This window comes from Drosophila montana, unplaced genomic scaffold, assembly GCF_035044405.1.
Source record: "Drosophila montana isolate Dmon_TW-CO22-7 unplaced genomic scaffold, ASM3504440v1 contig_1505_1, whole genome shotgun sequence".
In the NCBI taxonomy this organism is placed as follows: Eukaryota; Metazoa; Arthropoda; class Insecta; order Diptera; family Drosophilidae; genus Drosophila; species Drosophila montana.
Window position 1 is genome coordinate 1088287 of NW_026996452.1, and position 14800 is coordinate 1103086.

The window sequence follows — 14800 nt, forward strand, 5'->3', positions numbered from 1 at the left end:
TGTTTCACACTTTTAGGAAAATCCGTTCCTCCTTGGTGGAAATGGAGGTCAAAGATTTGGTGGGTGACGTTTCGCGCTCAAATTCATTTCCAGAGATCTATAAGAAAAATCATTTGATACGTGTTTCACACTTTTCGCAGAATTCAAACTTCTTCGGGGGCAATGCGATTTAAAGATTTTTTGGGCGGCGTTTTAAGTTGTGTCCGATTTGCTTCAAACTTATTTTTAAAGCTCTACATAAGAACTTAATAAATACGTATTTCAGCGATTTGGGAAATTCCACCCGCAACAGTGGTAAATTGGCGGAAAACGGTTGTATGAAAGTTATTTGTTTACCGTCCGATCAGTTTAAAAATCATTTCATATTTTTTTGAGAACATTGATTTTATAACATATGTACGTGCCACGGGCAAGGCCGGGTTATACCCGCTAGTATTATTTTAATCCCTAGCAGCGTTTTCTAATACTGCCAGAACCAATGTAGCTGTAGTTGTAGGATCCGTGTTTTTGCGGTAGTAAATGTGCGACGAACTTTAAGCTGTGCGCGTGTGTGTATGTGTGCTTTTAATATGTGCGCTTGCATTAATGTCTCGACAGTGTTGAGTAATGAATGCTGCCTGCCAAAGCATCGAAAGCAAGATCCAATGTCCTTGCACGCGTCTACTCGCACAACAATTTTGAAGGCTATGCACTTAAGCGAGGTCGTAAAACCCAGCGTGAGTGCGAAGAGTGCGAGAAATGGCAGAAAGAGACAGCAAGCTTTACATAATATGGCGTCGAACTTTAAGCCTTTTCAGTCGCAGCATTTAAGTTTCGGGCATACTGTGGTCACACATACATATACAGACACACACACACACACACAGTTATACTGTGTGCATAATTTCCGCCTCCGCTGAGCTCTGTAATGTTTCCTGGCACCTCTCTTGTTGCCTGTCGCAGTTTTGCCCTTTTCATTCATAATTGCCGGATGCATTTTCGCTCTAGTCCTTTTTTTTCTGTTGTTACTTATGTACAAGCTTTTGCTGTGCAAACATCAAGGATATCCTTGAGTTGGCAGTGAGCAAATATTTGTGCTGCGCAAACTGTTCCAACTGCACTTTCTGGCAGCCAAAGCTGATTAAAGCTGCTTAAGCCTAAGCCTTAGCGCATAAACTCAACTCATTTGCCCCAATTAAGTTCCCTTTTGCATGCGGGGGTGTGGCAATGCATTTGTTGTCAAATTGGCACCATTAGGGGAACATTTAGTTAGTTACCCCACTCGGCCAAACCAGCGCCCATTCCGAGCGAGCTGTGTCCAGTGCATGGTCAAATGCAAATTACATTCACAAATTTTACACGACCGTCCGTTGACAATGACCGACGGGGCAACCACGGAGCATTCGTGTAATGCAACTGGCAGAGCGGAAAATCGAAAAATCCAGCAACAAGCATTGCACCAAATGTACGGGGCGACAAAGTGCTACTCTGCGTGAATGTAATTTATGCATAAATGGAGTCAATTTCACAAGGCACATAAAATATAGAAACGGACATTAAACTCTGCAGTTAAATCGCTTCACTGGGCGTACGAGACGGTAGTAAATCTCGAATGACTGCAACTTGTGCAACGATAGCGTTAAATTAAAGCTTTTACGCATTTAAAATCCTACGAATTCGATTCTCCCAAATTTAAACTGTTAATTAAATTAAATATTATATTAATAATAATAATACAATTTCGTGTATTTAATGATAGGGACTTAGGCACACCGACTGCAAGGATTATTTGTTGGTTGAATTAATGGCAAACTGAATGACTGTGATTATAAGTTGCACTTAAGACGCTTTTAATTGTACTCGGAACTTGCATTTGCATTTGTGGCTTCTGTCAATAATTGCAGTCTGTACACTAAATCTGTGTGTGTATAATGCCAACAGTAAATTTTACAAGCGGACTTAACAGTGGGCTTAAGTCTCTAAATTTCTCTCGCTCCCGCCATTCCGGGCTTGCCGTATACGCATTTAACAAGCGTTGGGTTCTCGTTGTTGTTGCACAACTACGGCAAAGTAGCTAACAAGTGCCGTTAGTATGTGTGCCGTTAGGTAGTAGGAGTAGTGAGTAGGTACACACATGCACTGAATGATTTAAGTATTGCGACGTTTGAGCTGAAATCATAAGTGCACTCCATCTAAGTAATTAGACAACTGTTTGTAGTAAGTTCCCTTGCAACTAATAAGCAAAAGCTTCTTACCAACTGATTAAGGTTGGTTGAAAACATATTAAAGCTCGGGAACTTTGAGGTCAAGCTAATGGTCCCCAATAAGTACAGGTAAGTTATTAAACAACAACAAAAAAGGTACAGTAAAACTTAAAAATTTTGTTATTAAAATTTTAAAAGCTTAGAAACTTTGAGGTCAAGCTAATAGTCTCCAATAAGTGCAGGCAAGTTAAATAGTTCACGTAACACACCTGCTTGTTGGGACTTTTTCATGACATACAGTTAACACAGTCAGTAATTTATCAACGCTTTAATTACTTTACCCGTAAGGGCAGTACATACAGTACAAACACCAGAGGATTGCAAAATATTATGGGAGAGTAGTCGATGCCGCCAAGAATAAGTTGTCAGGTTGGGAGGAGCCGAGTGCGGCAATTGAAATGAAAATGACCTTGCAACCAATTACCTTGTCGACAATTAAAGTTGCGGCCTGGGCTTGAATATATGCAATTGGAATTCCCACTGTGCGAGTCCAACCCCAAGCAATAAACGAGGTCCGTATGCTCCACAATGCCGCAATCAATGGTTAAAAGTGAAAGTTTGGTCGGCTCTGTGGGCTGTCTCAAAACTGTCAAGCAATTGGAATGGCTCACAAATCGTGTGCGAGATTTGCACGCGAATAGAAGCCCCCTACAAATTTACAGACACACACACACACACGCACACAAAACTTACACAGACAAAAGGCAACACAACACAACACCCACGCAAAATGTTTTCGCCTGGGCAGGAAAAAATTATTGTGTTTTCTTTTTTTTTTGTTGTTGCTGAATGAATGCCGCGCATCAAATGGCCAAGCTGCGCCTCTCTCTCTCTCTCTCTCTCTCACGTTCTTTCTCTGTTTTAGGCGCACAAACTCTCAGTTGCTCAGTTGAGCGTTCTCTTTCACGCAACGGCAACACAAATACGAAACGTAAAAAAAGAATATTGTTGGTAAAACAAAACCTTGTCAAGGACAAAGCTCGCAACGTAGTCAGAATCAGCTGAGCAGCCGTTTACAGTTGATGCCGTTATCGCTCTCAATTTCGTTCATGCGCACGCTGTTAACCCTAACTGTTGGCTGTTAGCGCTGTTAGTGTCAATGTGAATGCCCTGTTAGCTAGGTAAATATGGAAGCAACATTTATAATTGAGTTCCAAATAGGCCTGAGGACGCGGCTTGAGAATATCAACCAATTTTCTATTAGATTTGGCAATTTATTCAACTACTTTTCTCATTTTTTTGTTTGCATGACAAATGCCCGGCGTCACATTTGAAAATGTATGTATGCTGGCACATTGAATCCGAACGGGAGACCGGAGAATATCAAATAAAAACACGCCAACTTAACTAAACTTTACATTACCCACGGACTAAGAAAAAGACAGAAATTAAATAAATGAGCTAATCAAATCGAGGTAACGGAAATCTGAATTATTATTATTTATTATTTTACTAAACTCTAAATAAAAGTTTTCGGAACAGATAGTCCGCATAAAAGTGATAGACCGTTTCCCCGAACATTTACTTAAACAGGACATCAGTAAACGATGTCCATCTGCAGGCACTTCACCGTAAGCTACTCTCCTTTTATATATTTTTCGTATTTTATTTTCCACATGCGCTTTTCCTAACGGACCAGAAAACGGCTAAAATACTTCAAGTTGAAATTCTCGAAAGCAATAACAACAATAACAGTAAAAAAAAAGAAGCAAAAAGAAGCCAAAAGCAATAACAATAATAAACGGCACAACAAATGAAACGGCGACAGCTCAGCCAAGCTGCCAGCAAAATGTCCCGAAATTGACGGCAACTTTCCCATTTACTTGCGCCTGGCCGAATACACGAGCACACTTACCAGGAGACAAACAAACAATACGAGCGTAACAATGGTAGGATAACAAAGCATGTACTAGGATAGCAGCCCTGAAGGACATGCGTTTTGCCAGGAAATATGGCGTGGCAGTGGGAAGCCAGATGACAACAAGAAAGCATTATGTACCAGAAATAAAAAAGCAGCTGCTTGTAATCGAAAATAAAAGAAAAAGAAAACGAAGGAATCACATTTTTGGGCCAAATACTAGCATTAGGAAAATTCAAGAACTACGATTTGCGAATGTTTACATGTTTTTGTGGAAAACGAAGTTTTAAAGCAAGGTTCAAAGATTCTTGTCAAACAAGAAGAGCGGATTTATAAATGAAAAAATTCTCGAATATTCAAAATGAACAACATGAAAGCAAAAAACGTAAAGTGTGCGGTTATTAAAATGAATAAGTAATTAACTCAACTACAATGGGCACAAGACGTGACTGAAAGGGCCTCAATAACAGGTAGGATGGGTACAGGTGGGATGGGTACGACTGGTCAGCGTTTTACGGACTGATAATCAATAACTGTTGTGGAAATTCTTACAAATATAGATGGAATGAAATGAACTGAAATTAAAATGCAACATACGCACAAGTTTCAATGCTAGGCGACAATTAATGTAAGCAAATTAAAATAATTTATAAATTCAAGAAATACATATTTTAGTTCGTATGGGGCTTATAATTATTTTTAACAATATTAAAAACAAATATATATTTAAACTAACTTACATTATTTTGATCTGTTGGCTTATCTTATGTTTTTTTTTTGTATGCTGACAACACTGCGTATGCGTAATATTCTTAATCTGTTTTAATTGACACTACAAAATGAACCGCACAATATCTATTTGTAGGGGCGCAAACATACATAGTCACGCGCCATACGCACACACAAATACACACGCACTTACATATGTATGTGTATGTTCGCTGAGATTTATATAACACAACGTCAAGTCGCGTCAATATGCGTAAGAAATGTTTCACTAAATTGAAAGTTATGTATAATAGAACATTTTTCAAGTTTATTCTTCCGTGTCAGCCATTTTTATGGAATTTTTTTTTTTTTATTTCAAAATGTTTTTGTTTTAATTGTATTCAGTTTCTTTTGCGCTTTTTATACTGCACGGTTTCGTTAGCTTAAACTTGCACGCTCAACTGTTCACGATGTACTGTGTTAACGGTATTTGCGTGGCTGCTAAAAGAGAGGCAAACGGAATGAGAGAGCCAGAAGGAGGACTGGATAGATAGACAAGGGCAAGCGCGCTTACTTATTGTATCTGTTAACTGTAACAGCTGCTGTTAAAGAAATCTTTAAAATGCCGCTTTTGCAAAGTCATAACAATATTATTGCTATAAAAAGAATGTTTAATCTAGCTTATAAAGTTTCCACATTTTCAACTGCAATATTTCTTAAATGGTACAATTGTGCTATTTAGTTTAACTAACCTTTTAATTATTATTTCAAAATAAAATATCAATAATCTCATTGAATATTTTCTGTAAATTACATTATATTTTTAATTTATAATCTCCAAATTTTATTTATATGAAAGAGCATTGTTTTAAGTGTGAAAACTTTTGCTTTCGCTGTAACTTATAGTCCCATGTAAACTTTAAAGACACAGACTGATTTTTGTTGTAGTTGCTGAGAACTTTCACTATCAACATTCGACATGTGCATATAACATACATGTACGCATGTGTGTGTATGTCTACAACGTGCTTTAACTGTTTCTTTCTCTGACTGTCTGTTCTCTCGAATTGAGCTTGGGAATGGGTATTGTGATGCGCACTCTCAGTGAGCGCGGCGTCGGCAGTTACCGTTGTTGTTGTTGTTGTTGTTGTTGTTGTTGTTGTTGTTGACAGGCCTTTTCGGCCCACTTAGGGGCTTGTTTTCGGTTTTCAATGTTAAGTGCGATGAGAGAGCTGCGTCACCGACGACAGTCAAAAGGACAGGGAAAAGAAAAAGAAGGCCAAGCGCACTAAATCTCCGGAGCCTACGCCTACGTGAATGGATGGCAAATCGTAGAACCTGACCCTCACGCAGTCAGCGAAGCGAAATTATTAATTATATACATATGTCTCTAGACTTTGTGCATTATACGTCAAATAGCTCGAAATTAATTTAATGATTTTGCGAGCTATAAATATAATTAATGGAACTATCATTTTAGTTTGTCTAGACAGCTCCAACGGCTTTTAAAATTGGTAAATAAGTTAATTTTTATAGAAATATACTTGCCTTTAAACCAAAAATATATCAGCCGAAAAAGCAATTATATTGAAAATAATTCTTTAAACCGAACCGGGATTCCATTTAACGTACCATGTATTTTTGAATGGTTTGTTTCTGCTTGAAATTTTGAAACACTTGCAATGTCAATTCTGGAGGTTTAAGGCACAACACATGTGCGGTTGCATGAGATTTTGTTTTATAACCGTTTTGCTGGTCTTTGCGAAGGAATTTCTCTGTTTGACCTCGATTGCCGGTATGTATAATTGTATAATTGTAGTTGTTGTCTTAGCGCGTAGCCGTCCTAATTAAAATTACTACTACTACTTTTTGAAAGGGTGGCTTTGCCTAGCTGGGAGCTAAGCTCAATTGCACCTGCTGCAAGAATAAGCAGCAGGTCGTCGGGCACTCGATTCTCATTAGCCTTGGGAGAGGTTAATAAATTTAGATAGGCCTTCGAAATATATGTGTATATGGGTGCACTAGTTTATCATGCTGAAGCTGACATTTTATTAAACCGGCTAGTTGTAAAAATTGTTTGAATATTTTGCCGACTTTATTTTTATTTATGTATGCTTTAAAAACGAGCAAACGCTCAAAAGCAGGCAACAATTTTTATTGCTCAGCCATGCAGTCGTGCGTGCGAGTAAAGTTTGTGTCCGTGTGTGTGGGTGTATGCCACAAAGAGAACGATATATATAGATGAAGTCACGCCCACACACATGCCTTATATTATAATATTGTGTAACACACACATAAAGCAACAAACTTTTAAAGAAAGCGTACGTCAATCTGTCAGTTAGTCAGTCATTTAGCTGTGAAGACTGGTCCGGCCCACTGATAAACAAGAATCGATAAAGCTAAACGGATGTTTTGGCCATTGTAGTTACAACAGTTAAGGCTAACAGCGGCAGCAGTAAACAAAATGCAGCACAAGCTGCTTTTAAGTTTTGGGTGTAATTTAACAGTATCCGAAGAGATGATCTTTAACCCTTTAATATAGTCCTAAGATAGGGTACGATTTAAGCCTTTTTAAGAGATACAGTCCACTCACTAAGAAACAGATAACACAATTCTTTCTGGTTGTTAGCAATTTACGCTTAAATGGTTACAAGGACAACGCGATTATGAGAAATATGTAAAAGTGTTCATAGCTGGGGGTGATACTGCTGCATTTGACCTTACTAAGCTTACTGACTGACAGGATGGGCACACAAAGCATTGACTAAGCTCTAAACAAAAGAAACAAACAATAAACCATCCAGCTAATGAGCATGAATTTCCATACATACATATACATACATATACATATACATATGTACTCAGAACAAACCTCCATTGTTTTGTGCATGCAAATGCAACAATTCAATAGTAAACAAACCTCAACACATTGTAGATTTTATATCTCAGTTTTAATAATAGTTCTCACCACCAAACTCCTTGCTTTTTGCAAAAAAATTAAATGACACAAACTAAAAAAAAAAGAAGCAGACAAATAAAAATATTTACAGAAGTCTCCAATGATTTAACTTTCAATATCTTATTTAACTGCATGTTACAGGGTATTTAACGCTGTTGCAAATCTAATTCGCATTTAAAAACTATTAATCATATTCGCATGTAAATATATAAATGGTTGTATGAATATAATTATTGTTTATAACGGCAACTAGCTGCTAGCTGCTAGCCATTAAGAAAATATTGTGGAAAGTGCAAAAATAAACTGTTAAGGGCTTACAGCTGGCGAAACCGTAATATAAAAATGTATGTATAAAAGCGCGCGCTAAAACACGTATGCATATACATACATACATACATACGTACATATTTATATGCCTTAATATAATGCGTACGTACATGATAATGCTTAGTTCACCAAAAGTAGATATGTTTCACGTTCGGCCGTAATACTCGCAACTCAATTACACGAAATGTGTAAATAAAAAACGAATAAATAAATGTACTTGACTTTCACGAGAAAGGCTGTAAAGACGCGCCTAACGCGACGAAACCACAATATATACTAAATAAGCAACGTCTGCTGGGGCAGTGTTAAACAACGCCAATTTACTTGTTCTTTTTTAATGCAAACAAACTGGTTCGCTTTACATAAATTCAGCTAAATTATAGGTAATCAACTAATCGTAAAAAGCTTATCCTGGTCTGTAACTACAGTTCCGTGTGAGCGTATTCCGCGTGCGTCGAGTCCTTATCCTTTGGAACGATATAGAGGCCTTCAGAGGTAGCCCAACGTGTTCCATGTTGCGGACTGTGCAGACCCACGATTTCCATTTGGCCAGAAATGGGACGGCCATAAGACCTTCCCGACATGCCCAGATACATGCCAGTGTCAACGTGGCGCAGTCTTACGTGTGCATCTCGCATCCAGCTGTCGTTGGAGCAAACGATCTCCCAATTATCACCGGTGTCGCCGACACCATCGACGCCATATGCGGACACCTCTTGCTCGCCGGAGAGCGGCGATGAGAAGTGATGCGAATGGAGGTTTTTTTTGGTGGTTAAATGTTCCAACCTTATGGTCGCACCACAAGCAATAGGCTCACCGCGCTCACACAGCTTCTTGGTTTGCGCCTTGACCACCCAGTGGCTGTTGACATCCTCCTTCTGTTCAACACCCGTCACCGATTGTTGACCAGATCCGGAGCCATACTTCACATCATGGGAGTGCAGTCGATACGCATAATCCGAATTGAGCAATTTCAATATGGAGCCACATGTCACATAGTTAGTCTGAACAGCTGGGGGAGTATTTGTTATTATTGATAGGAATCGTATAATTGATATTTGTAGGGCGGCAAGAGCTGCGTGGCCAATCACAGCACACCACATAAACGGCGACGCCGCTACTGCAAAATACGCACCATTGTTATTGGGTAGACTGCTGATTACCGCTAAAACAACGAAGATCAGTGTGTGCATCATCCTGTCTTTCTTCTAACAATAACAATAAAGTACTTAAACTAATATTTAATATGTAAAAATGCTGGAAATGCCGTACGCGGCGAAATCGAGTACACGCAAACAAACGATTTTGACAGTGAGCTAGTGTTGGCTTAGCCGATGAGTGAGCGAGCGAAAAATACTTCCCTAATGAACTGGTTCTAACTATCAGTCATTAATAAATGATAACGAGTCACTACGACAACAGAACAGCTGATGTCTAGCATTATATATCGGTTCCTTCACAGCCGCTGTGGAGGAGCGATAGTCACGAGTGCGTCAAATTAGCGGCGGAGACATAGCGTCGATTTTTGGTACTTGGTATCGGAAAAGGAATCGCTCACTTTTAAATGCATTTATTTTCACAAAAACAAATAAAGCCGGGCATTAAGGGCCATTATCAGAGCAAAAAATAAATATAGGTTAAAATATTGCCACCCTTTTGTTATAATACTGTGTATAAATTCTTAAATGCCTTATTTGGCAGCATTATACTTTATCAAAGATAATTTTTCATTGCAAAGTGACAATTATTTTCAAGTCTTCATTTCTTTCAAAAAACTGGTTAATCAATTTGTTTAGAACTAATACGTTAGGCTTCCTGAAAGATGTATCTTCAAATAAGTATAGCGTTCATTGAGAACCATTATCCATGAGAAAAGATATTATGGTTCAATTGCGATTCAAATTTTTTTAGGTCATTTTGAATGGTTGCTGCACTGTAGTACAAATATCATAAAAACGTGCTGATCGATTTTTATAATTTTTTCAAGATTGGCTAGGTGAAACTAAAGGCTTTAATCGTGTTTACGAGGTTTTCGGGGCCATTAACCGTGAAACAAGATATTTAAAGAATGGTGAAAATCTAATTTTTCAGCCCCTTGGTTTCCCATATGATAAGCTAAAATTCCGAAACAAAGAAATGTAGACAGTAATTAATTTCATTTTTTACACTTCTACTATTAAATTTATTTGGTTTCGTGCTTAAAAACATAAATAAATGCATTTAAAAGTGACCGATTCCTTTTCCGATACCAAGTACCAAAAAATCGACGCTAAGTCGCCGCCGCTAATTTGACGAACGTGCAATTTTTAGATATGTAAATGGCGCTTGATAATGATAAATTAATTTACGCGGGAGATTTGTTTTTACCCGGCTTAGTGCAGCAGGTTTTTATTAAGTACAAACGTGCTAATGGTACAATCTTAACTACAGGTAGTCCTTGCGGTGATTTATATAAATAAGACAATAATAACGGATACGTTTATTACAGCTGAACGCGCTCAGTTGTTTATAGAGTTGAGCGCCTTGTTGGGCGAGGATCTTCTAGAGCGGGCACTACGTCTGCTGGATGAGTGGAGCTTCATTATCTACTACACAGCTGATCGCTTACGGAGCATAGCGGAATTGACCAGCAAGCGAAACTTTGCGCATGTTGTGCGCGTCGTACCAGGTGTAAATTATTGCAAGTGCCCCTATTTCCAGCGTTGTGTGTTACAATTAACAGACAAGGAGGGGGAGGATGAGGAGGAGGGGCAGCAGGAGCTAGACATCAACAACAGCAATCGAGTTTCGTTCACCTGTGAGCACGTGTTGGCACAACGTTTGCATTGGCTTATAAATCTAGAGCCACGGGCACAGATCTTGACGCTGGAGCAGTTCAGATATTTCCACAACGATTTCTATGAGGATTGATGCAGCACTCGAAGCTGCTGTACGAGAAGGGTATCATTAAAAATCGCAGAATGTTAACGCAATCACAGTATGAGAATTACAAGCTGGTGTGCCGTTTGGAGCACATAAAGACCTTCTACTCATCCATTAAAGCAATCTGTTTCAGTGATGTAAACAAACTATATTAGAATTTGAACAATTCAACTGTCATTAATCAATAACCTTTTTACAGTTTGGCACGCTGCAAGCTAGTGAAGATGGGCTACTCATTACCGTGGAGCAGGGCAAATCCATACAGGCCACATTATTTATAGCGCCCGCTTTCTTTGCCGAGTTCAAGGTCGACGGCGCGCCAAGCTTCAGTGTGAAGATCAATGTACTGGCCGAGTGCCTGAGTCTGTTTGGCCTGTCCGACTGTAGCATCAAAATTTTGTATAAGGGCGAAGGCGCACCCCTGCTGCTGCTGCTGGAACCGCACGATGACGAACAGGTCAGCACAGAATGCTCCATTAAAACTACGAACGTGGAGGAGCCCATGGAGTATGAGCTGGATTTAAACAGTTCAAGCTTAAATACCATATTTATGCGTGGTCCAGATTTGTCCAATATCTTTCATGAGCTTGACAAGGCGGCTGATGAGTATGAGTTTACTATTTCGCCGTTAAAACCACACTTTAAGATCACCACGTTGGGCGTCATGCAGGCAGAGTCCAGCGTGGAAGTGGCCAAGTCCAGTGATATGATAATATTATTTAATTGTCGTGAGACAACGGTGGCTCGTTACAAAAGCCAGCAAATCAAGCTAACCAACAAAGCAATGCAGGTGGCCTCAAAGGTGGCCATTAAAACGGATGCCAGCGGTTTGCTAGAGATGCATTTCATGATGCAGTGCGATGACCAGGAGGAGATGTATGTCAGGTTTTTCATAACACCATTGCTAGAGGTTGACGGCAATTGAAATAATGTTTTATCGACTGTCTGGCAGCACTGCATTCGTTCTAATTTTTTTTTTTTTTTCTTAAATAACCTGTATGCAAAAAATTAGGCAAGGCAAAACGCAGAGATGCAGCCGAATCGTGTACATATAATTTAAGTACTACATAAAATATTAAATAACCAAAAACAAGCCTTAAACATTGTTAAGATACCATTAATATTATAGCCTCGATAAAAGTCATCGAGCTCTGTTGGGCACATTCAATTTTTGGCCACAGGGTGTTTCGGCGCATTAACTGCAAATGTTCTTGAGTAGTTGTTGTTGTTGTTGCCATGCCATCAGCTGTGCGCCAGGCATGTGTTTTGTTGTGTGTCATGCTTCCTCTTGCTACTCTTGGTTCTTGGTTCTGGCGAAAAAAAGCGTGTTCTGTCCAATAAAACGAGAAAAAATCTGATTTTAGGTCATTCCTACTATGCATACGTAAGTATTTATTTCTTTATCGAGTAAGTCAACATATATCAAACAGACCGATATCGAATTGATGGACAGGCATGAGCATTTCAAGGCGCCAGCGAATGAAGACGAGCTCGATGACATTGATGACGATATGGTAGTTGGTGTAATAGCTGAAATTGAACAGGAGGTGCTCAACGAATCCGAGAGCGATGACGACGAATACGATTTGGTGGACATGGGCGCACCAGAGCCGCAACAAGCTGACGGCCACAGCAGCTCGGATGAGAGCATCAGCAGCGATGGCAGCTTCGATCCAAATGCGGAGGCCACAGACTCCGATGATTCAATGATAGATGAGGCTGCAGCTGGTGGAGCGAGCAGTGCCAAGAGGCGCAAGGAGCAAACGGCAACAGATGGAGGGGGACCAAGTGGCTCGGGCGCCAGTGGAGGTGCTGATTACTCACATTTGGATGACGATGATGAAACCGATGAGACAGTGCGTGCCATTATAGCAGCTATAAAGAAGCCGCGCAGTGCACCGCCAGAAATCAAACTAGAGGATTTCATCACAGACATTTGCTTCCATCCAGAGCGCGATATCATCGCTCTGGCGACCATAATTGGTGATGTGCATCTGTACGAGTATGGCATCGAGGAGAATAAACTGTTGCGCACCATTGAGGTGCATGCCAAGGCCTGTCGCGATGTCGAGTTCACGGAGGATGGACGCAGTTTGATTACATGTTCCAAGGACAAGTGCGTCATGGTCACCGACATGGAAACGGAGAAGCTCAAGAAGCTATACGAGACGGCACACGATGATGCCATCAATAAGCTGCATGTGCTCGACGAGCGTCTATTTGCCACTGGGGATGATGCCGGCACCGTTAAGCTTTGGGATTTTCGCACCAAAGACGCCATATTCGAGTTGAAGGAGGTGGAGGATCAGATTACCCAAATGCTTACCAACGAACAGAAAAAGCTGCTGTTGGCGACCAGTGCCGATGGCTATTTAACCACCTACAATATCGGTGCCCGTAAATTATATGTACAATCGGAGCCGTACGAGGAGGAGCTCAACTGCATGGGCATTTATCGTGGCAGCTCCAAGCTGGTGGCGGGCACCTCTAAAGGACGCCTTTATACATACAATTGGGGCTATTTTGGCTATCATTGCGATATGTATCCGGGCATCAAGAGCCCCATAAGTCTGATGGTACCCATTACGGACAGGATTGCGTGCGTGGCTGGTGAGGATGGTAACATTCGTGCCTGTCACATTGCTCCCTACCGCAATCTGGGCGTTGTTGGTCAGCATAATATGCCCATCGAATCGCTGGATATCAATTGCAGCGGTGAACTGTTGGCATCCTCGTCACACAACAACGACGTGCGCTTTTGGAATGTAAAATATTTCGAGGACTTTGGCGACATCAAGTACAATGAGAAGCACAATGCCTACAAGGAGAAACGTCACAATTTGCCCTCATCCAAGTGCACAAATGCCTCGGACTTCTTTGCCGATATGACCAAGGAGCAGGACGGTGACGACAATGATGGTGGAAACGATACAGCAGCTGGACCCAGTAATGTAACCTAGATATAGGATGTATCTATCTCAGTCATACAAAATCTGTAGCTTGGCATTATATATATATATCATTGTTAAACATTTAACAATTTTTAGCTGTAGTTTTTAAGTCTTTGTGCTGTAAAAGCTTAATAAAAGTTAGCATGTACCTAAATACATGGCATTAATATAATATAATATAAATGGGGGCTACCAAACTAAACAGCTCCATCCAAGTATCTAGCATGTTAGCCTAGATATGCGTATCGTATATGCCCCAGTAGTTATCCTGTTGAGCTGGAAGCGTTCCTAGAGGCGAATCCTATTTTTGGTGCAGATTTTTATTCGGGTCCATATCTGAGGAAAATGAGTTCGATATTTCAAAAATGAAATATATGTATAAAATGTAATATTGAATATATGTATTTGATTTGCAATTCATGTTTATCAATATAATATAATGTTTAGTATCCTGCGACCAACTTTGAATTGGATTTTGTTTTTGGGTTTACCCAGAAAAAACTTAATCGTAAATTAAAATTAGTTTTTTGTGGCTGTAAGCACCACGCAACGCTTCAGATCAGATTAGATTAACCAGAAAATCAATTATAAATATGGCAACAAATAGAATTCAATAGATAGGATTAAAATGCATTTGAATTGAATGTTTTTGTTTGTCGTTTTTCGATAGTACCACACACTTTATAATTGTATTGTAATTGACAAATTGTAAAATATGGGAAAGAGGGGAAGTGGTCACGGCTAGGGTCATACAATAACAATTACAGTTTGGTACATTTTGAATAATTATTAACCATGGGGAGGCGACATTCACACTTTAACAATACGTAGT

At 39.7% G+C, this 14800-nt stretch overlaps 4 protein-coding genes and 1 long non-coding RNA gene across 6 annotated transcripts; 4 read left to right on the forward strand and 1 right to left on the reverse strand.

Annotated features, from left to right (window-relative positions):
- The first annotated feature begins 3499 nt into the window (after positions 1–3499).
- LOC135439273 (uncharacterized) lies at positions 3500–3947 on the forward strand. The gene is made up of 3 exons (XR_010438018.1): positions 3500–3658; positions 3714–3814; positions 3883–3947. It is a non-coding gene; the product is annotated as an uncharacterized LOC135439273 (long non-coding RNA).
- A 4467-nt stretch (positions 3948–8414) lies between these two features.
- Positions 8415–9433, reverse strand: LOC135434108 (stromal cell-derived factor 2). Its single transcript, XM_064690519.1, has 2 exons — positions 9231–9433; positions 8415–9107 (listed from the first exon to the last, which is right to left on the reverse strand). Exons 1-2 carry the CDS (start codon positions 9289–9291, stop codon positions 8518–8520), a joined length of 651 nt encoding a protein of 216 aa, XP_064546589.1. The 5' UTR covers positions 9292–9433; the 3' UTR covers positions 8415–8517.
- Positions 9434–10364: 931 nt separating this feature from the next.
- Positions 10365–11136, forward strand: Sws1 (SWIM domain containing Srs2 interacting protein 1). The gene is made up of 2 exons (XM_064697157.1): positions 10365–10525; positions 10584–11136. The coding sequence occupies exons 1-2, from the start codon at positions 10414–10416 to the stop codon at positions 11003–11005; spliced, it is 534 nt and encodes a 177-aa protein (XP_064553227.1). The 5' UTR covers positions 10365–10413; the 3' UTR covers positions 11006–11136.
- Rad1 (Radiation insensitive 1) lies at positions 11005–12118 on the forward strand. Its single transcript, XM_064697145.1, has 2 exons — positions 11005–11154; positions 11217–12118. The coding sequence occupies exons 1-2, from the start codon at positions 11005–11007 to the stop codon at positions 11940–11942; spliced, it is 876 nt and encodes a 291-aa protein (XP_064553215.1). The 3' UTR covers positions 11943–12118.
- Positions 12119–12242: 124 nt separating this feature from the next.
- On the forward strand, positions 12243–14122 carry LOC135438707 (WD repeat-containing protein 55 homolog). 2 transcript variants are annotated; one of them, XM_064697124.1, is made up of 2 exons: positions 12243–12401; positions 12471–14122. In XM_064697124.1, exons 1-2 carry the CDS (start codon positions 12394–12396, stop codon positions 13975–13977), a joined length of 1515 nt encoding a protein of 504 aa, XP_064553194.1. In that variant the 5' UTR covers positions 12243–12393; the 3' UTR covers positions 13978–14122. The 2 variants fall into 2 exon arrangements, with proteins under 2 accessions (XP_064553194.1, XP_064553203.1); XM_064697133.1 differs by lacking the exon at positions 12243–12401 and having other exon boundaries at positions 12463–14122.
- Positions 14123–14800: the final 678 nt, after the last annotated feature.

Excerpts from the sequence above, each read along its gene's own strand:
- LOC135434108 (XM_064690519.1), bottom strand. The coding sequence starts at position 9,291 with ATGATGCACACACTGATCTTCGTTGTTTTAGCGGTAATCAGCAGTCTA. Across the intron at positions 9,108-9,230 it reads CAGTCTACCCAATAACAATG|CTGTTCAGACTAACTATGTG; the intron begins GTGCGTATTTTG and ends ATACTCCCCCAG.
- Sws1 (XM_064697157.1), top strand. The coding sequence starts at position 10,414 with ATGGCGCTTGATAATGATAAATTAATTTACGCGGGAGATTTGTTTTTA. Across the intron at positions 10,526-10,583 it reads TGGTACAATCTTAACTACAG|CTGAACGCGCTCAGTTGTTT; the intron begins GTAGTCCTTGCG and ends CGTTTATTACAG.
- Rad1 (XM_064697145.1), top strand. The coding sequence starts at position 11,005 with ATGCAGCACTCGAAGCTGCTGTACGAGAAGGGTATCATTAAAAATCGC. Across the intron at positions 11,155-11,216 it reads AAGCAATCTGTTTCAGTGAT|TTTGGCACGCTGCAAGCTAG; the intron begins GTAAACAAACTA and ends ACCTTTTTACAG.